The 26,150-nt window shown below is 39.9% G+C and overlaps 1 protein-coding gene across 1 annotated transcript in view; it reads left to right on the plus strand.

Moving 5' to 3' along the window:
• The window catches only part of enox2 (ecto-NOX disulfide-thiol exchanger 2), a 119,890-nt gene extending 99,921 nt beyond the window's left edge, over window positions 1-19,969 (plus strand). The window contains exons 9-15 of the mRNA XM_022759948.1: window positions 2,021-2,135; window positions 4,804-4,991; window positions 6,914-7,054; window positions 12,120-12,176; window positions 13,005-13,101; window positions 14,964-15,049; window positions 19,180-19,969. Of these exons, the coding sequence (XP_022615669.1) occupies window positions 2,021-2,135; window positions 4,804-4,991; window positions 6,914-7,054; window positions 12,120-12,176; window positions 13,005-13,101; window positions 14,964-15,049; window positions 19,180-19,311 (816 nt within the window). The 3' untranslated portion in view covers window positions 19,312-19,969. The remainder of the gene's footprint in view (window positions 1-2,020; window positions 2,136-4,803; window positions 4,992-6,913; window positions 7,055-12,119; window positions 12,177-13,004; window positions 13,102-14,963; window positions 15,050-19,179) is intronic.
• Window positions 19,970-26,150: the final 6,181 nt, after the last annotated feature.

Consider the following 26,150-nt stretch of genomic DNA (forward strand, 5'->3'; position numbering starts at 1 on the left):
TCATATTGTATATTCAGTATGATTCTCTGGCCTGGAGGTGAAATATGGAGGAACAAGCCATGGTGTTGAGTTGCTGCAGCTCCCAGGCAGAATCGAATAACAGCTGCCTCCCTCTATCAGTGTTTTTATGTGGTGTGTGTGTGTGTGTGTGTGTATGCAGTGTGTGTGTGTATGCAGAGTGTGTGTGTGTGTGTGTGTGTGTGTGTGTGTGTGTGTGTGTGTGTGTGTACGTGTACGTGTGTGCACAGTGTGCTCCGCATACACCAGATGGTTGTGTGTCTGTATGTGCTTGTGTGTGTAGAGTACCTGTTTGACCTCCGCCATGGGCTCAGGCTGATAACGTCAGCTGACAGATGGTTGTAAGTTTATTTACTCTTGGGCAGCTCTCTGCTCCCTTTTAGCTTTTTAAGAGTATTTTACAGCCTGTTGTTGTCAATATTTCATTGATTTGTAAGTATATACATGTGTGTTTCACTGTGTACTTGTTTGAGTGTTGCGTCTGTTTAACTGCTGTTTAACATGTTAAATGTGTGAACCTTTTACATCTAACCCGATGACCAGATATTTTTTTATATGGTTGTGTGAAACATATATAAATCATGGGCAGTAGTAGACTTAAGCAAAGCCTGTGATAAGTGACTATACGTTACTAAAGGTCATTTAAGTGTTACTCTCTCTGCAAAAACACTGTATTAACGTACAAATCTTACACTTAATAATTTAAATAAGGCAATTAACCTCACAGCATAAACCACTTTAAAAACTAAATAATGTAAATGAGCCAATTTGAATTTGCAAGAGAGACCTGCATCTTAAAACATGATATTGACTCCAGGCCAGTCGTTTCGATTTCTCTGGAGTCTTAAAGCATGTTACTGCATAACCTATGTTAGCTGTGATAAAAGTTCGACGCTATAGATTATAATGTGGTCAAATAATGGAAAAATGGAAAGCTAAATTTTTATTTTTTTATTTTGCCCACATCCACAATCCACCCATGTTTACATGCATGTCTAATCCTGATCTCAGTGCTGGTCTACTTGTGGACGTTTTTTGTGACCTTCAACCTCTGAAGGAAAAAGGGATACCAGTGTGTGTGTGTCCTTGCAGCATAGTTAGCTTTGCTGTCTATTCTCCTGCTCCATTAGCATTAGATCTTGTGTCGTTGAAGGAGACACTGTACCTTTGTAGCTCAAACATCTGCTCACAAAAGGGAATGAAAACTGAATGGTATTTAAAAAAAAAAAAAACATCCAAGCACAGATTCTCATAGACATTATGTTTACGGTTTAGTGTAATGTGTGTCATGTATCACAAGGATTTTCTTTATTTTTTGTTTTGCTTTTCTCTTGAAAAAATCCATGGTTTGGTCTCATTTACAGCCAATCCAATTCAGTGGGTTGACCTTAATCTTGAAACCTGCTTCTGGTTACTGGTCTCCAGACAGATGTAGTCATTAGTGAGCCTGTCTGCGAGTATGAAATGAAACAGAGAGAGTTGGTATTTCACACTTACTGCTGGTGTTTCCAGATGTGCACTCGATTAGAATAACACACTATAAAAACCAACTGTAGACTTGATGTGCACTCGTCATTCTTTGTCCTGGTGAATCAGTATAGTTATAGTTATAGTTATAGAGAAGTTTTAGAGCTTTGCCATTTTTGACAGGAGCTGTGGTTGTGAGTGCCATATTCTTACTCAGGTGCATTAATGTGCTGTTTTCTCCCAAGTAACAAGAACAATGAATTACAAAACGTGGGGTTTAGTTATATCTGTGCTACCATCTGCCCTATTAGTGTGCCAGAGGAGGAAATGAGCCCCAGCTCTGAGACCATCCTTTTCATCTTTATTCATCTACTCTCCTTTGTTCTGTACTGATCTGTTATAAGTGTTCCTTACAGCTAATGCTTGATAATAACACTGAAATAAAAGTGGTGCGTCACTGATAATCCTACTCCTACTGGCACCTGCCAAAATGTGTGCCGTTCTGACCCGCCTCTCTTTTCGTTGTGTTTTTCAGGAGATTAGAAACATGCACAACGAGCAGCTGATGGGCATCAGACGAGAGGAGGAGATGGAGATGTCCGACGATGACATGGAGGACGCCCCTGACAGCAAGGACTCTGAGGACTCAGGTATGCATATATATTCACAGTTCATCACTTCTGTCGAGATGACAAGCCATACACTGATCAATATCTCCAGAGGGCGAACACAGGGTTTTAAATAACTGGGGGAGACAGCTGCATTTGACGGAAATGGCAGTAATCATCCCCCAAGCATCTGACAACCATCTGACAACTCCACATGAATAAAAAACACATTCACAGTACATCAAGATGCCCACACCGCACACGCTTTACTGCGTTGATGTTCACCATAGCTGCCAAATGGACATCCACCCAAGTCCACCCTTGTGAATGATGTAAAGAAGTGTGTGTGTGTGTGTGTGTGTGTGTGTGTGTGAGAGAGAGAGAGTGTGTGTGTGTGTGTGTGTGTGTGCGTGTGTGATAGAGAGTGTGTCCACACCTGCCAGCTGCCATGTAATTTCAGATTGGGATACCACTGAAGTGCCATAATCTTGTGTTTCTCCCTCGGAGGAGTCTCTTTGTGTTTGCTGAAGCAACAAAAACTAATGGTGCCGCTCATTTCTCAACCCCCATTACAATAACCCATAAGTCTAAAGTATCCACCAGCGCGACACGTTGTAACCATCAGCACCACCTAACTCTGTCTCTCATCTTGTGTTTTGTGCCTCTCTGCATGTTGTTGTGGTCTCTTCACCTACTTTTCCTTCGTGCCTTTTAATCATTCTGATCTCTGCCATTTGCTAATATGACAGCTCATCTAATCAGCATGCAAATGTATGTAAATGCAGTCGTGAGCTCAGCCCCTTCTCTTGTGCAACCTCGCTATTTAGCTATCAGTCATTAGCATTGCTGTCAAAGACCCGTCATTTCACTTGATGCTCCGGCATTGGCTGAGGTGACAGGTGTTAATGTGACACTTCTTGGTATTTGTGTTAACAGGCTGACTTCTACACACCCCCTTTACTCACTAACCTTTAAGCAAAGGGGCATGTTTACACGTCAACCAGCCTGGCTGAAAACACCTGTGTTATGACTGCAGCCTCTTAGAAAGTGAATCGATGCTCTGCGTCTGACTCATGTACAGAATAGAAATCAAAAGAACTGCTTGTGTGCGTCACTGTATGCCTAAAGGTGCGTGCGTGCGTGCGTGCGTGCGTGTGTGTATGCACGCTCATGGATGGTCGATAGTGCTCCCTGTTATGTAACAGAAGGGGAATTGCTCAGAATCTGGCCAAGTGGTTGACATCTCCTCACACCAAGTTGATGAGGCTCTCAGATCAATACTCTTCTCACCTCAAACCTTCATTTTGCTGGGAGAAAAGTACACACACACACACACACTCACACACTCACCCAGCAAGAGTTCATTAACACTGCCAATGGTCCTCCATGATAGACTGCAGGCAGCACTCATGAACACTCACACCAAACCTAACCAGACACGCTTTCATGCACATACACACACACACACACACACACACACACTCACTCACACACTCACACAGTCGCACAGGATGGGGCTTATCTCCCCAGTCCAGTCAGTGTATTGCACTTTCCCAAAGAGCTTCCCCTCAAGGTCCACAGGGGGAGAGCCGAGCTGATAATACTGGACATCTCTGGAGCTGAGCGGTTCTCACATAATAATAACTCCCACTGTCTCCTCTCTTTGCTCAATAGGTCAGGTCAAATGTGCAGAAGAGAGCTCTTGGACAAAAGTCTCTGGGATTATCACAGTTTTCAGTTGTCTGTAAATATATTGTTGGTGTTTGATTATCTGGTGTGGAGGGAGTATCCAAATGACAATTTCCTGTTTGTGTGACAATATTGTTCCTTGAGTTTTGGACCCTTTTGTGTTAGATAGAGGCGATAGCAGATTTGCAGATGTAGAGCACTGAATTTCAATTTTTTCTGTGGGTGATATCCTGTGTTACTTAACACTGGAAACACAGGACACGTTACATTATGACCACAAGTTTTATTTATTTCAACTTTGTTTCAGAGAAATCATGTTTTGTCCATCATTTAGGGATGGTGGATGATTACTACAATATCCATGAGCCCAGGCCAAAGAAAGAAGTCAAAGAAGTCAGAGGCAAGAATCGGAGTGGTAGCAAATTCAGAGGGTGTCATCCACATTGTTGAGTGTCATAGTTGCTGATATAATCCAAAACTGATGCAAATCCAAAAGTAAATTTTATTTAAACTCGCTTTTAGCGAGACACGTCTGACTACTTGGCTAATTGATTGACACAAGATCTTGTCCTGAATTACTCTGTCCCACAGGAACAGGCTGAGATCTTTTTAAGGGCAGACATCTATCAAGAGAACATTTTGGCATTTTGAGTTTTAAGACACCTGAAATTCGCATGAATTAAAACTTAGCTCTACTCTTTTGCAGTTATGCTTGGAATTTTAATGCTTTACCGCTCACTTCCTCGCAATCCTTTGCAATATTTCTGGGCTCAACTGAACAAGGAGCAATTCACTCGCGACTGTAAATGTCACTGTGGAACAGACATACGACCTTCAGTTTTTTATTTGTTGAAAAAAATACATTTCCACAAAAGAGCCAGGTCAGGGACAACTTGAGAACGAAGGATCGAAAGACACACTGTGAAACTGAGACCCGACGGGATGATAATTTGTAGTGAGAGACATACATAAGACAGACACATTATATGATGATCTCTGTACTTTATGTGTAAATCTCTAGGTGTATCCCAAGCAGAAGCCTTAAAGGAGGAAAACGATTCGCTGCGCTGCCAGCTGGACGCCTACAGGAACGAGGTGGAGCTGCTCAAACAGGAACAAGGCAAGAACCAACCAATCAGGAGCGAGGAGGACAACACGCACTCACAGCAGCTCAGCTTCTTACAGCAGGCTCTGCAAGGCATGCAGAAGGTAGTACTTATGAATATGCGCACACACACAGAAGCATGAAGACATTTTTTTCCAGTCATCCGTCCAACAATAAGTTTAATCTGCTATTCATTTCTGTTATGCACCAGGTTCTTTTTAAGAACAAGGTTGCTCAGGTTAACCCATTGAATTTTCCATGCACACTGAAAAGCTGTCATTTATTCATGAGACCCAGTACTTTAAAAGAAAACCAAGAGCTATCTGGGAACAGGCAGAAAAGTACAGCTGTCTGGAGCAGCTGTTAGACTTTCATGAAGAGCTAGTAAAAAATAATATTTTCAGATTTACTCTGGTTATTGGAAAGCCTATTCACAGTTGGAATAGGTTTTACTTGAGATTGGAGGGTTGTGTGCTATAATTCAAACAGTGCACAGATACTTCTTGGAGCAAACCCAGGGCTATTAAAACTATTTCAGACCATTTATTCAAGGAAAGATAATGAAAAGTATTGGATTTTTTTTTCTTTGTTTGAAAACGTGCCTTGAATGTCATACAGTAAGTTTACCACTAAATTCTTCAGTCTCAAATCTACGAATTAAAGCCATCTCAGTTTGTAAAGCTGTTTTTTGGTTTATTGATGAAATTCTTATTTATTTATAAATACGACATATCAGAAGGACAAAATAACAGAAACTCATGTCCGTAAAACAGCTGAAATAAAGTTTTTGGGAGCCATTATTGGGGTCCATTCACAGACTTAATTAAATCACAGTCACAGACTAAGAAAAAAAGTCAAACACAGACAATAATTCCTCTAAGTGATCAAAAGAAAAGAGAAAAGCATCTACAATTCCATTTCAAACGGGCAAGTTAAATCTGCTGGTGAATGATATATATAATCAAAACCTTTAGAACAACTTGTGTTGGAGCTGTATTCTTAACTAATTGTTCTGTAGGTTACAATATGACCAACTTTTCCATGTGTAAAAGAAAAAGTACAATAATGGTGGAAACCCTTAAATGTACCTTTTCAATGCAAAATAGCTACTGAATTGACTCATTCTGGCATTTGTCCAGTGTCCCCACTGGAAATTATGATTGATGCATGTTTAGAAGAAAAGAATCCATTAATGCCCTACTGTTCATTCCTGCCTGCAGAGAGTAATTACCTCTCCAGCTTACATCTCTCATTGCATGTTGGTATGAAAAGATTAGGTGAAAAGTTTTAATAAATTGGAAGACAACAAAATTGGACAGCTCTCCTTGCCAGGGTCCACGTGTTATATCACGCAGCCACACAGATTGCGATGAAATATTATCACCACCTGTTTTCCTCTTTTATGAATTATAGTGTATATAACAAAAAAAAAACAGTGTGTAACAACTCAGTGTGTAGCAGTGCAGATGAAAACTCCTGGCTGTGAAGACACCCCTGTGACTTGCAGACCCTCTTTTTTTTTGCTGAAATTAACACAGCAGGAGGTGAATCTTTTCATCTGTGTTAGGCAGATAACTTCAGAGGACAAATTAGCTATCAAAGCTTTCTCAACACCAGTTCTTGCATTACCCAAAGCAAGGATAAACCACAAATGAGTGTTAATTTTCTCATGAAGTTTTACCTTTTTATATGTAATTTATAATTTTTTGTTTACAAGCAAGAGATTTGGCAAATTACTCCTCTTGGACACATATGGTACAACAGAATAGAATAAGATAGGATAGAATACAACAGTTGTTTTCTGTCTAGAAAATGTTTATTAAAGATATAATTCACATCAGCATCTAATTGTTTTGTGAAACAAGCTGAAGTTCTAATTACTGGTGTAGGGATTACATGCTGAATATTAATACAGCAATCGGCTGATTGTTCCTTTGAGTGCGAGGTTAGTATCATCACGGTTAGTTAGTTCACTGTAGCATGAATGGCTGACTGTTCTCACTTATTTATTTATTTTGTTTTGCAGCAACTGTTAAAAATGAGGGAAGAATTAAAACAGCGGGAAGCTGAGCTGGAGAAGAGTTTGGAGGACAAACAACAGCTCAAGAACCAAGTACAGACCCTGAAGGAAGGTCTCCAGAACCTGCAAAACACACACGTAATGCAGGTTGGTTTGAGTGTATGCTGGGTTTCCTGAGAATGAAGAAAAGGGGAGAATCTACTGTGTTTTCTTAGTGTGTTTCATAGGAAAGTTCATCTCTGGGTTGCTCTCTTTGTTTGAAAGTGAACACTATCTAATTTGCACTTTAATAAGAAAGAAATTAGTTCAAGAGCAGTTTCAGCGCATGGACGAAATTGTAGAAATAAATCATCAATAAACAAAAAGACAGAATGTGACAGTTGTAATATGTAGTTTCTGTTTATGAATATAACTTTGTAATTTGAACTGGTTTAGAATTTTAAAAAAAAAAGAAAAAAAAAAAGCTAATCAGCTATCCGAAAATAGCTATTTGGGAGCATCTTTATAATAGCAACACTGCGGGAAAGGGCCTACCACAGTGAGACAGGCAATTTCTAACTTCAATCAGTGCTCTGGTGTTCCCATTTTCCTCCCAGGGTGTTGAAAACATCCTTTTTTTGACTCTTTAATTTCTCATTTCTCTCCAAAAAAATTGAACAGCATTCAAATTTTATGTGGCTCAGATGAAAAGTTTATGACTTCCCCACGTTTAACGTTGTTTAGTGTACAGTAACAAACATCTAAAAAAAAAAAGAAAAATATATTTAACCAATAATCATTTGAAGGACTGTTTACCATCATTGCATCATTGTTTTATTGTCATTCAAACTTTGTGATGCTTTACTTTGAAAAAGACAGTTTATATTAGTCTCTCATAGTCTCTGTGTCTTCAGTGCTGAAGTGACTGGTTTATTAATCAATGAGTCATTTGAACACTCACTAGTTATACACCAGAGTATCTTTGGGTTTTTGACTGTTGGTCAGATAAACAGTTAGAAAATATCACCCAGGGCTCTGGGACATTACAATAGGCATCTGTTTTCTCACATTTTAGACAAAGTGATTAATTGTGAAATTAATCCACAATGAAAATAACCAGCAGTTTACAACACGGACAGTTTGATCATGTGAGTGTAAAGTCAACAGTAGTTGCTGGTTTCACACTAAACTTGCCGTTTTGTTCAGTTGTACCATCTGTCCTCGCTGTGTGACTTAAAGTCAACTAATCAAGACGACATCAGAGGCAGTGATGTTTCCCCTGGTGCATCATTCAGGTAGATTAACAAAGACTGACTAGTGATGGAAGTAAAGGAACTAACACAGCATTTATTTGAAAAAGAGAATATATATATATATATATGCTATTAAATGTGAACAATCTAACATATGGTAAAGTGCATTAGTTTGGTAGTTTGGTGGTGGTTGTTGTTGTTTTTACAATGTTACAAAGCTAGCTGTATCACACATAAATATTGTCATAAATTATGAAAATAGTACAAAAGAGGGAAAAGATTCTGCTGAAGTTAATCCCCTAGTTCCTCCAAATCTCACGCTTTTATGTTAGTGTGTGTGAGTGTCAGAGAGATGTAGTCAGGGACAGGAAACATGCTCCCAGAGGAATTTTTCCAACCGTTACACAAAGGAAGCACTTAAATGGTAGGTTCACAGTTTTACAGTTCAGTTATCCATATTAACATTGCTATACTGTAATCATTCCCCTTGTTCATATTAGCCAGTAATAGATACCTTCTTTATGCATTTCCACTGTAAGTGGTGTGGGACAAAAATTAAAGGTTCTTATTTTTTCAAGTGCATCTTAAAAGATGCTCACATGCCCATTCAGTATGTGCACTGAAGCAGCTTGCTGTAATTATACACTCTGGTCATACTGGCCATTAAAAGTCCCTTCCTAACATGCCTCCGAGGTAAAAAAATGCTGGACAAAATCCACCGACCCCATATTCTGTGAGAAATACATTGTAATGTTCATCTGAAGTTAATATGAGGCTTTAATTGTGAGCTAGTGAGTAGCTTCTGAAGTTAGTCTTTTAACATGAAATTCCTCTTTGTATTTCTGCAACTTTCTGCTCTAGTGGGAATTCATCCTCCTGTGCAAATTATACAAACATATCAAATACCTACAGTACCAGATCTATAGAAATGAGTCTAAAAACATCTTTAAATGTCTAGAGCACACACTTTAACTCACTACAATACATACTTATTCAAATCCAAAAAATCTTTAACCATCTATTTTACTGCAACATTTAAACTAAATGCAGTTTAATAAGACTTCGTGCTCCTCTACCAGAAAAGATGTTTCTCTCTCCTGTTATTGTGTCCAGTCCTCTGAACTGCATTTTCTCACTGCAGCCATGTTAAAAAAAAAACAAAAAACAAATGATATCCATTCATTTCCTAACTAGAAACATATTGAGCATGGTTGACCGCAGTAAAATTGCTTCCTTATTTGTCTGCAGCTGAGAATATACTTGACATCGACCACCAGCAACCGAGTCACGTTCTCTCATTCCTGAACATTTTGTCCTCTGGGCCACATCAGCACTGGCATCCCACAGATCAGTCATTTTGTTTGAATTGACCAAGAGGCAGTATCTAAGAGATCTGTGTACACACTCACTATGTACACAGAGTAATAGTGTGATCACTAGATAGGGAGATATTACCTGCAGAAGACATTGCACTAATGTAAACCACTGGTGCGGTCTCAGCTGTTCTAGCCCACAGCATCGGTTAGAGCCACTCCTACATTATTCAGCCATCCCAACATCACATTTGTTATTTGATTGAATGCGTTGCTTACACTGACTTATGTTTTTCCCAACAAAACTCCATCTAATATTGATTAGTGGCATGCTGTATTATTACAAGAGTACACTGCTAAATACAGTGCACCACAATCTACAACCTTATTAAGCAGTTTCAAGTTTCAAGGGTCATTTTTCTCTGTTAGGCATGTCATGTTTACTAATGTTTCAGGTGTTGTCCCATATTCCAAGTAATAAAGTGCTAATGTTCCTTCTGGTTCGGTATAATGAGAGGAAGGGCTGTCATTAAAATCAGCCTCAGGTTCAATCGCCTATTAAATTGGATAATAATATAAACAAGAGTCTCTCAGTTCACGTTGGGAGCTGCTCCATGTGTTGTCTTTTTGCTCTGAGATGTACGAGACGACTGCAGCTCTCATATAATGCATAGGTGAATTTGTAATTCGCTAACTTCTAATTTGAGACTTCTTCATGCCATCAGTTCTCCTTCACTGCTCTAATCACTGTCCCTGCTGTCACCAAGCTGTCACCACACATTACTGGATCGACACCAGTGTAGCTTATTATGATCACAACAAATGCCTTTATATTCTTTTTTTCATGTATATTTTAGTGCTGCCACTAACAATTATTTTCATTTTTGAGTGATCTGTTGATTATTTCTCTAATTAACGGGGTACTCTAATGACTTAGAATTGCATATCTGTAAAGTGGGAGAGCCGTGCAAGACACACACACACACACACACACAAAAAAAGGTTAAACTTGGTGCAGCCGAGATATCCTGATTTTTAGTTCCTGGTAAAAGTCAAGCTTGAAAAATTGCTTTTTATTTTACTCTTCCTGCCTGGTTAATGTCCGTATCTTTTAAACTCCACACCCAGTAGAGGTTTAAACCCAAACTGAGATAACCCTGATGACATCACCAGGGTTATTTCCTCATACTGTAGAAAGCATCCTTCGGAGCAGCAGAGGACATTATATAACAGTTTTTCACAAGCTAAAGATGTCAGTATGATTCAACAGAACTGCTTCTTGATGGTCAGACCGCGTCTGGAACTCCCCCCCCACACACACACACACACCTTTCTGATGTAGGTATTTGAGGCCTGCGTCCAACAATTTCTTTAAATTTCTAAAACTGACAATCCAACATTCATACCCACTTAACGTAGCGATTGATCAGGTGTGCAGTGGTGGGAGAGTAAGCAGGTTTTGAGCTCCCTTTTTTTCACACAGTTACTTTTCCTGTTTTGTATGTACAAATGCCTTTGAAGCCTTTAAAGAAAGACTGTCCAAGAGTGTTATCCCCATGTTTAAACCTCACTGAATAGAGGCTTTTGTGGCCATTCAGAACAACTATAAATACTTCTGCCTTCAGACAGTCAGACAACAACTTTTTACACACCATTTATTTCAAGCATATGAGGAATGTTTTTCACTTTTTATTCACAATTCAGACTTTCTTTATAATGTGGGAAAAAATGAAATATTCAAACTGAAATGACCTTTTTGAATTCAAAATTTTCCAGTTCTTAAGCATAAGACCATCTGAAGTAGTTTTTCTATTTGGTCCAGCAGGGGGTGTTCTTAAAATTCATTATCAGCTTGCTGCCTTACTGACCTATTAGTAAACGAAGTTAATAAAAATAATTGTAACTCTGAAGCGGCTGAGAAGCAGTGTGCGAAAGTCTTCTGGGTTTCACACCGTTAATGCCAAAGTTGCCAACAAAGATATGGCTGTTACTGAATTCAAACAAATTACATGTTAGTTTTAATTTGTTTGAACTTGGCTTTTTGAAAAAGTGTCAGCCCTAGAACATAGAAAATGCTCCTTGTGACAAGTGAATAGATGTTCATGTGTAAAACTGTTAGAATACCCCTTTAGTGGGCTGAGATATTAGTGGAGCAAAAGGATGAAAATGCCCCTATCCATAAGGCAGGAGGGGTGACTGAATGGTTTGAGTATTAAAATGATGTGAATTATGATCTTCACAGTCACCAGATCTCAACCCTGTTGAACACCTATGGGAGATTTTAGACCGACATGTTAGACAGCGGTCTCCACCACCATCATCAAAACACCAGATGAGGGAATATCTTTTAGAAGAATGCTGCAGAGTCTAGAGATTTATAGAGTCAATACCCAGGAGCACTGAAGTGGTTTTGCATGTTACAAATGTAATAGCTGACTGTTTGTGCCAATTTTTACTTTGAAGAGTTAATTATATCCATATGGATTTCAGTGTCTTATTTGTTCAAATTCAGCACATTTCTGGACATGATTCCAAAAATCAACATTGCTTGTATTTGTCTGTTTTCGCACACCATGCTGTGCACAACCAAGCTTCGCCGTATGTCTACATTAGCACTTAGCTTGTCTCTCAGTGGCTTATCCCTCATATGTTTCTAATGTCCCACAGCTGGAGATGTCGAAGCAGAATGACAGAGGCAATGAGGAGAGCGCTAATCAAACTAGTGTAAGTGGAAAAATGTTGAGCCCTCCTGACTCCTCTCCAGATACTGTTTGTGTCCTCATTCTCTCGTCTTCTTTTTCTTCTTCCTCCTCTGACTTTCCTCTCTAACCTCTTCCAGTGACATGACAGATCATTACAGTCTAATCCAGTTCCCTTGCAACTGCATTTGTCATTGAATAAATCACCCAGACACAACTGGGCTAGGAAATAAAGGAGTCATAAAGTCAAAATGGCTTGCACATGTGCATATGCCAACACACCCACACACTGACACACACTCACTGGGTGTTATGGATAGATTAAAAACAGAAAAAGGCCACTAGGCATCCCACACCATAAGTGGAAATAGTAGAGACAATACAATGTAGGACAACAAACAGACAAAAACTCTTCTGTCATTCCCCCGACTTTTTTCTGCCTCCTGTCAGAGATCAGAAACAAACAGCTTGATCATTTGCCTTCCAAGTCTCTTCCCCTCTCTCTCTATTTGTTCTTCTTATACTTGTCTCTTTTTATGTTTGTGTGTGTGTGCGTGTGTGTGTCTGTGTGTGTGATATGCATTTCAATCCTCTCAGAATTACAGCTGCTGTCTGAATATTCTCCCTCGCCTCATTATCCTCATCCTCATTGTCTCTCCGTATTTATGTGTTGGTGGTGAAACTTTCTGATGTGTTCACTCCACTTATTTGTGTTTGATTGTCTTTTTTTAATGTGTGCCAATAAGCTTAAATTTAAGCTTGTTTACTTCACGTCAGCCACAGTCAAACCGTGGCTGGTAGAAGACTCATTTAAGGTAACAGAGTGTGTATGTGTGTGTTTGTGGGTGTGTAGGAAGCAACAGTGGTGTCCTGCAGTCAGGAGAAGGAAGGTCCAACAGAGAAGAATCCACCGAGTCCCATCCACTCTGAGAGGGAAGCTCTTCTAGTTGGTATGCTGTCACCATTCTCGACTCTTAAACTTTGGGACATTTTGGGAATATGCACCACAAAAGCACATTATGAAGCTGAAAATGAAAAACAAATTGAAATTATAAACGCCTTTTTCATCAGTGTGTATCAAACAAATGGCGGTGTACGACCAGCCATCTGACCGCATCTAAAGGCAATAATCCTTAGATGCATTCGACTGCCTCACTCATCTTTCGCTCTTTGAGTTTTTTGTATCTCTGTAGTCACAGTGCAGTTTGCAGGACAAGCTGGGATAACCCTGGGCACACACTTCCACTCTTCCCTCAGTAATTCATTGAGTTGCTCTTGTACAAAAAGTGACAGAGGTAGTTGAAGATTGCTTGAAAGGCTGCTTTCAAACATCTGTACACATGAGCAATGTCTACATAAAGTGGGAATTACTATATCATAGTCTGTTGCAGAAAATTGCTGGACATGGTCCTCAAACACCTCATTTACATACAGAGGTCTTATGGTAGGTCCTGCATTACTGCCTTGTTTATCTGGACCTTTATTATTTTTACATGGTGCATATTCCTAAAGAAATTTGTGCTCTACCTTTTTATAATTTACAATTAGTGCTAGGGGTCAGGAAGTATTCCAGTACAGGGTTTGGCTTCTGGAGTTGCAGGCACTGTTCTTAATGGGTATCTGAAGGGGACAGGATAATACATGATTCACAGAATGGTGGGAAAAGAGGGTCAGTTAAGTTTTACCCAGGGGGTCCAGCAGGTTACCGTGGCCAAACGTTTTTGTGGTTTTCTTTAGATACAGCACAAATCAAAAATTGGACATAGCAAAATGCATAAAAAGAGGTGAACAGATACAGATTTTGCTTTAGGGAAATCTCATCTGTTACCGTTGAGAATGAGCTACAAATTTGCGTGACACTGTAAAGCATAAGCTTGAGATTCCCATCAAATTCAGAAAAATCTAATTATCCCAATTTGTAAGACTTTGTAAGGACCAAATGTGGTATAAAATAAGAGGAACAGTTGGAGTGGGGAGTGGAGTGGTTTCTGTTCAATTCTGGAATTGTTTAATGGTCATCATTAAAACATTTAATGATAATGAATCTGAGCATTCGTGCGAGCTCTGCCACTTAAACACACCGACAATCTCCACACACATGGAGTGAGAACATGTTGATTCAGCAAACGTCTGTACTGTCAGCTGGAGAACATGTTCATTGGTTCTTTAAGACAAATAAACACAGACAGCAAAAATTGCTCCAGTGGGTAAATTCATGCAAATAAATCAACATGAAATTCTACTTGGTGCTGTATCTGAATGCACCATTAGACTCCCAGTCAGACTCTCATTCATGGTCAGTGGAGCAGCTTCAGGCAAGCACATCGTTTGTGTTCAAATATCGACTGACCTCCTGCAGGTGGCAAAAATGAAGTCTTGGGGTAGTATTTTTCCTCTTAAAGGACTCCAGTGATTGTGGTATTCTTGCTTTAGTGTATGAGTCTGTGGAAAGCTTGTGATTTTAACACTGTGTGTTTGTTTCAACTGTTGGTCCCTGGATGCTCCATAGGTGGTAAGGAAGCAGAGGTGGAGGATTATCTCTCTCCTGGTCCTATCTGTGAGCTGATAGCAGATGGTTTGTTTGAGCTGGGGGAGAGTATGGCTTTGATGAGAGACAACGGCATCAAAGCCGTCATTAAACACTCCCTCTAATCTGGAGCCGCAATATACAAGAGGCTATTAACAGTACTGGGACTCTGGGAGAAGCCACTCGAAGCTTGTGTTACACTCAGTCAGAGGAGAGGAGAAGGAGTCAGATAAACTGGTATTGTCTCTGTGTTAACATCTTTGCATGACTTTTTTTATACTTCAGGGATCATATCAACGTTCCTGCACGTTCACCCATTTGGAGCGAGCATCGAGTACATCTGTTCCTACCTGCAGCGTTTGGACACCAAGGTAACAGACTCCCATGAATCAGAACTTCCACAGTGGAGTATATTAGCCAAGCTGGCCTTCAGCATCACTCTAGATTACATGCACCCACACAGACACAGTGTCAGTCCCTCCCTACGGAGCTGACATATGGGCTTGTTGTATGCCAGTGTCCTGCTGTGCAGTTGAGACACAGCCCCTCAGTGCAAGCGGTGCTCCTTAATGCTTTTCCAGGCCTTTCCATACAAATACATTCATTTTGCAGAAGAGCTCTTTAGGTGAAGCCGATGCACTTACACAGAATAGTTCGACATTTTGTAAAGTGGTATCGATCTTCTCATCTAACTCAAGCAAGAAGGTAAAAAGGAGTGCAGTTTACAACGAATCTGAGTATACCCCTGTGCAACATTACAAAACTGTCCCATCATACAACAGTGTAGGGTATTTGGCCTCCAAAGTACAACCTCAATGCAACAAAAGTGATTACACATATGATATCCAGTTATGGCTAACTGCATCATATAAAAAAAAATAAAAATGGCAAAGAACTGCAAGATTTAACTTTGACAAAGAACATGAAAAGAATTATTGGCAGCATAGTCTTGTCTCAGTTACAGTTTTTGGTCAAATGAAACCAGCGTGTTTAGTGTGGCCTGGCCAGGAGGTGGGATGTGCTGATATGGGGCTGGATGAGTGCAAAAGGTGTAGGGGACATGACATTTTTAGATGACACTATGAATACAAGTTTGTATACCCAAATACTGAATGAAAAGATAACTTCCAGTCTCAAGAAGCTTGGCTGGAGAGTTTTTATAGAAGAAAAAAGGGAAAACTATGACCTGGTCGAGTATGTACCTCAACTTGAATCCAATAGAAAACCACTGGATTATTCTAAAGCTGAAGGTAGAGCAACAAAACCCTCCAGCAAAGAGCAGTTGAAATATAACCTAAACATAACCTGCAACAGATTAAATCAGCTGTAGGTAATTTAATGTTAATTCTGTAACAGCTGAAATGAGATTGGCTGTTGTCTGATTCATGTGCTCTCTGCAGATTGTTTGTGAATGGAAAGACACATCACTCTGTAACACCACTGTACAACCACAGGTAAACTGTGTTTTTGTACTTCCATAAGAACCAAATTATTCTTTGTCGACAGAGGATTCTTTTTCAGTTCTAGATTTGAATTTGATAAACCCTGTTCCTAGACCTAAGAACAGCAGAGGAAACATTTACATAGAAAAATACATAGAACAAACATAGTCACATAAACAACACACTCAAACAGCATCAGAAGCAATTATACATCTCTTTATGTACATCTGGTAGAGGTACAATCCAAAATCCCTCAAAAACCTGTTCTGATGAAAGTTTAACTTTGGAGACAGTTTCTCACACTTTTCTGGCCTGAAATGTCACAGCTATTTGTCTAGCCATATCTGGCTAGTTGTGTGATTTCCCCTGATAATGGAACATATTAAAACTAGATCCTTCATCCTGACACTTGAAGCCAAACACCACCTTCAATCCTCAGACACCCTTAGTTTCCACTCTGTCTGGCAAAGCACAGCTATTTTATCCCCATCTTTCTGAGGAGGCATTTTAGGCGTATTATCGCTCTTCACTGCCACTTACATGAGGCTTTCAAAATGCCAACTTTCAATGTCACCTCCAAAAGGTAACACTAAGATTAATGGCCTTTTCTGCTATCCGCCTCTGACAAGAAGACATTCAGGAAAAATGGCAGATGTCTCTGCTCCCTTTACACTGGCAGTCACTGACCAAACAGAAGACACGTTAAAAATCTGGGATGCAGCCCTCAGACTTCAGGCTCTTCTAACTTACTCATTATTTGCAAAAACTTTGTCTCTATGTCCACGAAGTTGCCCCAAGAAATGAGTGTTCTCTGTAACAACTCTTTGAATATGCTCATCACTACCCTGACTCATTCTCACACATGCAAAGAATAGAGTGTGACTGTCCTCTCTCATGCCTTTTGGGTTTTTCTGTTTAGTGTATGTGTGTGTGTGTGTGTGTTTTTGAGCGCACACCCACACTTGTCTGTCTGTGTGCGTGTGAGTGTGCCTCTGTTGTTCCCACACCAACTCTCCACTACACACATCAAGCAGCCAACAGAGTTTTGTCAATATCATTGGCTAGACTCCCCAACAACAAGCCCAATCCACTGCTTATCTAGTGGCTCCAAACACGGCTCCATTGTGTATAATGATAATGAATATCTCCTTGATGGACCTTAATGTGTCCTGACACCGGCACAGGGCTTGAACAATCTGGTTATTAATGCAAGACACTGTGGGTTGTCTGCAGCAGCTCATACGCTGCATTTTGGCTCTGTCTCCTCAGGATTTCAATTGACTGATGATCCTTAGCCCACCCGAGTGGTGTGAGCCAGATTATGCTTAGTCAGGCAGCTGCTATGCTGTCGCTATAAATTTACTTACGCTATGATTGTGCGATTGCAGCGGAGGTGTGATTGGAGCGAGTCAGTGCGAGTAGAGAGGGGGTGAGGAATATGTAAAAATAATAAAACATTGGTTGTATGAGCCACAGCCAAAGTTAACTCAGTGGGTGACCCAGTCAAGAGAGAAAAGTAAAAAAAAATAATTAGTTAATTAAAACAAAGGACTGTATACAGTATGTGTGTGTATATATTTTTGCTGTTAGGCTGATGATGATGAACGAAGATCCAACTGAGAACAAAACATGTCTATTTAGATGAATAGATGGTTTTCAGTGTGCAGGATTTTCTCTTTTCACTTGGCACAGACACTCGTTTTTACCACACAGACATCCACACACCTTTGAAGTTGAAATGCTTCACACTTTATCAGTCGTGATCTAACAGAAGGCAAGTCATGCCCAGTGAGGTAATCCCAAAACAGGAAAAGTTGCAAAGGTGACATGTTAGAGTTAGATACGACTACATTGTGCAGAGCCGTTGTAAAGGACAACCAGTCAACAGCTTATTTTCTGTGAGGCCATTGATTGTGAGGGCGCACAGTCACAGGAAGTTCACAGTAGCTGGAGATCAGACCCTCAGAGATTCATCCGTGACAGTCTGATTTTACCCAATGTCCAGTGTTTGTTTAGGGGACTAATATTTATATTAAAAATGCTTTACAGTATTAACACAATTAACTGTTCAAGGAAAACTATTATAAATACAATAGTAAGTTCAAGGTTCCAAAACCGAGCAAAGGAAAGAGAATTTAAATTAAATGAAACTGTACATCGGCAGCAAGTGACCAGAGCAGACTCTGGTGCATTTAGCTGGTTAATATGGGTCGTTTGGGCTGGTAAGAGTCGATTCAACTCTGGTGCAGACTAAACAACCAGACAGAGATTGTTGAAAAGAGGTTCTCTTGTGAAGTTTGTTTTGCGTTCTGAAAGCAAACGAAACAACCACAGGATTTTGTGATAGTAGATCTGTGATTTTAGAATGAAATTCAAAAGCTAAACTACTAATAAATCCATCTGCTGATCGGAACTGTTACAGGAAGTGATCTTATAAGTGATCTGTGTAAGGGATGTATGTATTTATGACGTGTCAATGATTTGGTAACCATGGTGACACATGTGCGTGACAGCACATGAGTACAGGACTCTACCGTGATCAGTCAGACAATCAGACGTAGTTAAAGCAGCAGTCTGGCGTGTGTATATCCTGTGTACTTTCACAGTTCATTAAGTCCATTAAAAAGACACAGCGGTCCCACAATAATACGCTCAGTATATTGCGGTACAAGATGTCTCTTTTTCATCCTTTATCTACCTATTTCTCATTATTCATAACATGATGAATTTACAGTCTACTAGTCAGTAATTTCTCTGTGAGCTCTTTGTGCCACCAGAGAACATCAATATAGAAGTTACTCTGATTTGATTTCCCCGCATGGTTCCTGATGATGCTGGATAACATCACCAAAGCAGTTCAGTCAGTCTCAGTTTTATGTTTGATGTTTAGTCCTCTTGGTTCATTTAAAAAAGTCAGTGTGAACACAAACTGGACCAGAACTAAATCATTGGATCAAATGAACGTAAAAAAAAAAAGAGCTCAAAATGACTTTGGATTTATGAGTGTGTGCAGACAAATCAGTTTTAATTGTGGACCTTTTCCCTGTGTGTGTCTACAGATCAACCCTGGTGAGGTGGAGGCTCTTCTGTCTCGGCTGCCCTGCACCTTCAGACAGGAGCTGACTGGGGTCGGAGCCAGTCTGGAAAAACGCTGGAACTTCTGCGGCTTCCAGGGCATCAAGAGCACATAGACTCTGCTGGTGACACTTTTGGGAAGTGGAAGAGACGACAGGCAGACAAGAAAACACAGAGACACTGAAGAGATGTGAAGAAAACAGTATAAAGCCCATAAATATCAAAGTCTGTGGACTGTACCTGACTGTACAAGGGCACAGAAGACTGAGCACAGATCTCAGATCAGGAAGGGATGTTACGTGAGCATTTCAGGGACTCAGTGTAGGTGGCAGGGACATAAAAAAGCAGCATTTCCATGGTTACAGGAATGTTGACAACAAACCATGGTGACGAAGTCTTCATGAGGTTGAACTGTCAGTTTCTCAGTGCAAATCATTTTTTAGACATAGCGACTCACTGGGAGGTACAGAAACGCACCACCGCCAGTCACTGGATTATTATGTAGTCATCACCCACATGGGCAGGGCATTGTACATTCTGAGCCTGCGGTTGGCTCTGTATGGTGTCAGTGTGGGCCAGGACTACAGGGCTAACCAAGGAGGTTTATCAGGGTCTAACTGAACACTTCAAACCTCTGAACCCTTTGGCCTCTCTCTCTTCTCTTTTTGCTGTTCCTGGTTTGTAACATAGATCAAAAATGGATATATTTCTTCATTTTCTGTAAAGGCTGTTAACAGTTGCATAGAATCATTTGTTGTAATACACTGTAAATGCTTGGATGATATTTTTGATTATAAAAAGATGTTTGAGTATATAAAAAATGTTTGAGTTTATTTTTGCATATATGATGCTCAGGGAGTCTGGTAGTAAAACATGTGTATATGTGTGATAGAGATTCTGCCAACCTGTACTGTTAGTCCTGAAGAGATGCACACCAACACACCTACACAAGACAAGTGGTCTCCTTCTAAGTTTGTGCCTATTCTTGCTTCAAGGGCATTGTTTTTTCTGATGTCTATCCTTTTGTTCTTACTGTAGCTGCACTCAAGGCTGATTTTAGAACCATACATAAGGGCATTTGTGTCTCTGAAAAGCCAATTAAGCCTGGCTCTCTGCCTGGCTAAAGGCATAGCACAGCCACATCACACTTAACTGGGAAACACACCTAGGGGATCATGTTAATGATGTATAATTGGTGAGGCAGTTGCGGGGGGGGGGGGGTTCCTGGCATGGTACATAAACAAAATGTTTGTGTGTGTGTTTGTGTACTACTTGCCTGGATCCATATATTAAGTGGTTATACAACACTCTACAGAGGGGAGTTTTCTTCTCCACCTTCGCCAGATAGAGAGCTCTTGCCGCCAGGACTGGAGGTTCCTCCCAAAAGCCCAGTCAAGCGTTCTTAATGCGCCTCCACTGGGCTGTTTGGCGGCGCGCTCTCTTCCCCTGTTGCTCTGGGAAACAAAGGTTTATTATTACACATGATTTGCTCTCATTGGCCTTCTTCGTCTCCTCCAGGCATTGCATTTGAAAAATTAGCGTTCATGCACTTCGGCATACTAGTCCTTTTACCTGAATTAATAATGGGGAATGAGTATGTTTTGCCTACAAGATCGTACAAGGCCTTTCTTCCATATGCATCTATTCATTGTTAACAGCAATGCTTTGAATGGGAAGAAGGTTTCATAGATGAAATGTGAATTGTGGGAGTGGAGTTGTTTGCATGTTAAATACAGTACATAACCTCCAGCCCACTTAGTTCGTAGGCTCTTGTCAAGCATGATTAGAAAAGAGTGAATGTTGCTGCTGTAATTCGTTGCATTATTTTTTATATGCAGCAATAGAGCAAAGATTAGTCCCTCTCTTCTAAGACATGTTACGGCATTTTGTCGATGATGATGGTTCTTATACTCTATACATTTCAGCTTCTGCCTACTTGATGGTGCACTTGGGATTGTGAGAGATGCTGCCTGTGCAGAGTTGTGCATCACTACACTTCTTCTCAACGCTGTGAGACTTGATCTCAGCACAACATCCCTGATGGCAAACCCTAGCACACCTCACACCAGCCTCTCGCTTCTCACTCGTTAGGTTTCTCTCTTGCTCTCACTGACACAAACAAAACACTAATATACTGCATTCCTCTCCTTCAGAAGCTGCTATCTGTCTAGCATTTCCTCCCAACTGAGTTGCTATTCCTACGCACTGATAGACTGAAGGCATTCGCAATTTCTCTTTCACAGCTGTTTGTGTGTGAGTGAGTGTGCGCACACAAACATGCTTGTGATGCTTCAGGTTCTCGGGCATTGCACAAGGAGGTAAACACAGACTAATTAAATCCACCAGCAGTCCCTGGTGAATGTCAGTCTCTATTCACTGTTGTCTTCTCATCACTGTGACACAGCAAGGAGCCTCCTCATTAATTCAATTCAAGGTGTACGCAAGCAAACGCTGTTCAAGGGTGTGATTTACCTCACCAGCAGTGACAGAGATGTAGGACAACTCCCAGCTTGTGAAGTCTCTGTGAGAGATGTTTGAACATGTCCTTGGGCATCTGCTGATCTGAATACTGAGCCTGAATGTTAATTCAAGGGCATTAGTGTCATTCTTGAGGGATTTCTTTGAATGATTATCTAAATCCATTTATGCATACTCACATCACGTCTAAGATAGACATAATTGCATGCAAGGAGATAACCAGGTTGTTTGGGGTGAGATCATGATGCTCAAAATACCTTTAATTACCTTTTCTTCTCATGTTGTTTCCTGAAGGCATCTTCATCTACTTAATTATGATTACAGCCTCCCTTGAGTGAGCAGGTGAGATGATTCTGTTTGTGTATACAACACATGTGGTCAAAAATAAGATAAACAAATCACCTCTGATAGTGGATTAGAAGAACGCAGAGGGGTGTCACTTCTTTGCATGTCCACAACAGGTCTACAGCTGACAAGACCGGCATATCACACAGCAGTGTGCTGCTGTTTTAGCTGTCACAAGATAAATCACTACATATCTAAATCTTATCCAGATGTATCACTGGATAAAACTCCAACAGCCTGTTGACAGGAGGTGGTGAGTCAACAGCTCCTCCTATTGAGCACAACAGCAGCTACACCTCACACTATCATTCTTCAGCCAGTGGGCCAGCACCGGGGGTGATTTGCATTGACAGCGGGTGTATGGCCACAGCACCGGGGGCCATGTTCATGCGGATTTCTGTCTCAATAAAAGCTGCATGGTCCCTCGTTAATTTATGTATGCATAAAAGCTCCTAAAATTGACTTTATTTCCAGGGTGCCAGTGCTGCAGCGCAGCTCCTGAAACACTTGCCTGCAGGCACTTGGAATGACATCTTAGAACCCAAAACTATGGAATATTAGAGCTAGAACTAAAGAGATTTCTATTTCTTTGAGGATTATTAGTTTGGCAGGTAGCAAATCATGTTTTGTACAATGTTTTTTGTTTACTGCGTTTCGGTATTCTTGGAGAATTGCATGCACTTTTAGCCTGAATGAATGGCAAGTGTTGGAATAATTGCTTTACACTGTGGTCTCTGGGGTGTCTGGGCACAGGATATTAAGCTGCAGATTTCAGTGGAGTATGACACACAATGCATCTCATTGTTCCTACCCAATCTCTCTTTCTCTGTCTCTCTCCTTCCTTCCCTCTCCTTTACATAGATCATCATACAAAGAAGGAAAGAGTTGAAAGCACAGCAGTGAATGCCCATAAGGTATTTGCACCCCCTAAGCTGGTTCTACCACATCAAATACGCAGACCCTAAAGTTGAGAGGAAGGCTATGGAGAGGAAATGGTAGAAGAGAAGTCTCTCTCTGCACGTGTAAAATGTATTCATGGCATTCTTCCAAAAAATCGTTGCCATTTAATACTGTTCACTGGTAAGAAAATGTCTTGACCACAGATCCTCCTGTGGTTGGGTCCAGCAGTGGTATTTCTGGCCCATTAGATGGTGAAAGCAGTGGGGCCTGATCAGTGTGTTTGATCTGAAATGCCAGCACCAAGCGGCTCATGCCAGGTTAGATGGGATTGTGAAACTCTCTCCTAATGAGCGATGGCCACTCTTCATGCTGTTATTAATCGAGTGACCTTAGACAAAGATGAAATGCTTTGAACTAACAGCAATTATCTGCACAGTGGAAACTTTTGTAAAAAAAAGTTTATTTTTAGACATGAGTGAGTTTGTTGGCATGAATTCTTTGACATGTTCTCTGGCATAGAATCTTTTGATTTAAAGTATTTATTACGTTTGGCATCAAAGCTGGCAAAGCAACCCCATGTGGTGTTTTCTGTTAAGTGACTGTAGGATTTTCAATAAGTTCTTGTTGAACTGCAAACACCCAAAGGCCTACAGGGATGCCTGGCACCTTAGGAGGTTGGCAGTGGTGTATGTGAGTACCCCTTGCTTGAGCCTTAAGGGACAGCACACTCATGCTGACAAAACTAAGTTTGTGTCCATGAAATAAATACGGGAGATAACAGGCAATATACAGAAAATCCCCCATCATGGTTAGTCAGTTTTATGTTGCAATATTGATATTTATGATGGCGTAGTACATTTTCTAATAACTGAAAAGTGTTGAAATACACAGTCTATACAGCTGAAAAGGTCAAATTAGTCTAAATGATTATTTACCTGAAGCCAGAATAGAAAAAGAAGATCTGACAATGGCTTGGTGACGAAGACAGCACTCTTTCTGGAGTTGCATCTTCAACTTAGGATGGATGGAGGAGAATATCTGATGAGCTCACTGGACCTGGACCCTGAATCACGCTGAGGGGTTTGATCCGATGAACACAGGAGGTGGAGGGGAGCAGGTGAAGCTTGTCAACACAGCACTGAAATGACAGCTGAAAGCAGCTTAGAAAGGAATAGTTTTAGTCCTGACAGCCACACAATTACCAGATATCACACTGATACACATTGGTTGATGTACACAGCCACAATCAGCTGATTGAAATAAATGAATTGACAGTGTGGGAAATATGCATATGCATAAGCATAAATATGGAATTTGAACTTTGGCTTGTTTATTTCATACTACTAAAACCATTGTGCTTTCCAGTTGTGTTAAACATCTTGACAGTAAACAAATTACTTATCTAATATCTTCTTCAGTCAGGGACAGCTGGTTAACTACTGCATGAACAACCTCTTAGCTATTTCCTATACAGTAGGTTACCTATTGAATAAAGTTTGGATATGTGTCACTTTGATGAAAGTATGGATTAATCTAAAAAGATTGTAGAGGATGTTTACAAATTCACATATTATGTTTCACTACAATTTATGAATAGGAGTGGACACGCTGCAGCTACAATAAACCAGTATGTCAGGAATTCGAAAATAAATTTACCACAATTAATTGCAACTATAGATTTTAGTCATTTTAGGTAGCAAGGTCAACTACATTCACTTGCAGTCCTGCAATACTTCCTGTTTTATTAAGGTTATAATGTTAAGTTATTATTGAAATTGTTATAAAGTTGTTAGTTGAACTGTATATTTATTTTGGAGGATGTATTTGTGCTGCTGTTGAACTACATGGAGGCGTTTCTGTTAATTACCCTACCATCTTTGGTATAAATGGGTGGGCAAATTAATAGAAACATCTGTCAGCATAACACAACACAGTTCAACAGGACCAGAAACTGCAGCCTCCAAAGTGATCATACCCAGTTGAATTATTACCTTGCCATAACAATTACAGTAAAAACTGAGCATTATAATCTTCATGTAGGAGGATTATTGCAGGATTAATGTATAAGACTGCATTCGTTTTTTAGCTAGGTAATAAGCTGGCACTTGAGTCTATAGGCCTCAAGCTTGTTAGTTGCATTTTAAAGCCAGAGTGCACAGATAGGTATGTCATTTTTATTGTTTATCATTGAAAGTACATAGATTCAACTTATCTGTAAACATATTGCTGTTTATTATCACTTGCTTTATAGTTAACTTATTAAGATGTTATAGGAATAAGTCATTGCCTGCAATATACAAATCAGTTCTTTCTGTAAAGATTAGTTGTTAGTAAATATTTGCACCCACTAACCAGACTTGTAGCTAACTGTAGCTAATTGAACTAACAAAACTAGCTAACGTTAGCTTACATACTTACATATATGACCCGTTTGGAGAGAACAGTAAAATAAATAACATTAATATCGACTATGGACAACATCTCACCTGAAACTTAAATGAAACGAAAAAACCTCATACTACTAATATTACTTGCTAGTAGTTACGCATAACTTAAGACGGACTTTGTTAGTGATGCAGTATCCGTTACCATGGTGACCTACTTCATTTAAAAAGGTATAACCTTCATTGTGTGAAATTCGAGTTAACCAAACCGCAAAGAAAGCAGCGAGTGCTGGACATGTAAGTAGGCAATTATTTGCTCACACGTTTGCCATGGTAATTTTAAAAGATTACTATTATAATGGTGCCTTCAAGTTAAGTCATGGTCAGTGTGTTTATGAGCAACAAAGACCCAATGATGGTATTAACAACTTGGTAAGTAGAAAATTTAAAAAAGTATGACTTATACTTAAAAAGACCAGTATGTTATGTTACAGTATACTATCTTTTCAATTAATAAAATATAGCACGAATGTGGTACAGTCGTTCATGATTAACATAGGATATGTAATGGCAAAGTTATCATCTAGCTAACTTGAAATAGCTTTAAAGGCGTTACATTTTCATTTTATTGTCTATTTTGTCCTTGGTTCTAGCACAACATTAACTAAAATGCAGGGAACACAAAATCTTTAACTATTGAAAAAACATAGCAGCAATGTCATGATTTAAACCATTTCAATGCCAGTCAGATTCTGTAATGGACTTCCACCTGTTGGAGATACACCCTATACCCTGTCATATCAGTAATACCACTGTGAATCAAATGTTCATATTAAAATCGTCTTTTG

This window comes from Seriola dumerili, unplaced genomic scaffold (assembly GCF_002260705.1).
Source record: "Seriola dumerili isolate Sdu_G_001 unplaced genomic scaffold, Sdu_1.0 BDQW01000331.1, whole genome shotgun sequence".
Lineage (NCBI taxonomy): Eukaryota > Metazoa > Chordata > Actinopteri > Carangiformes > Carangidae > Seriola > Seriola dumerili.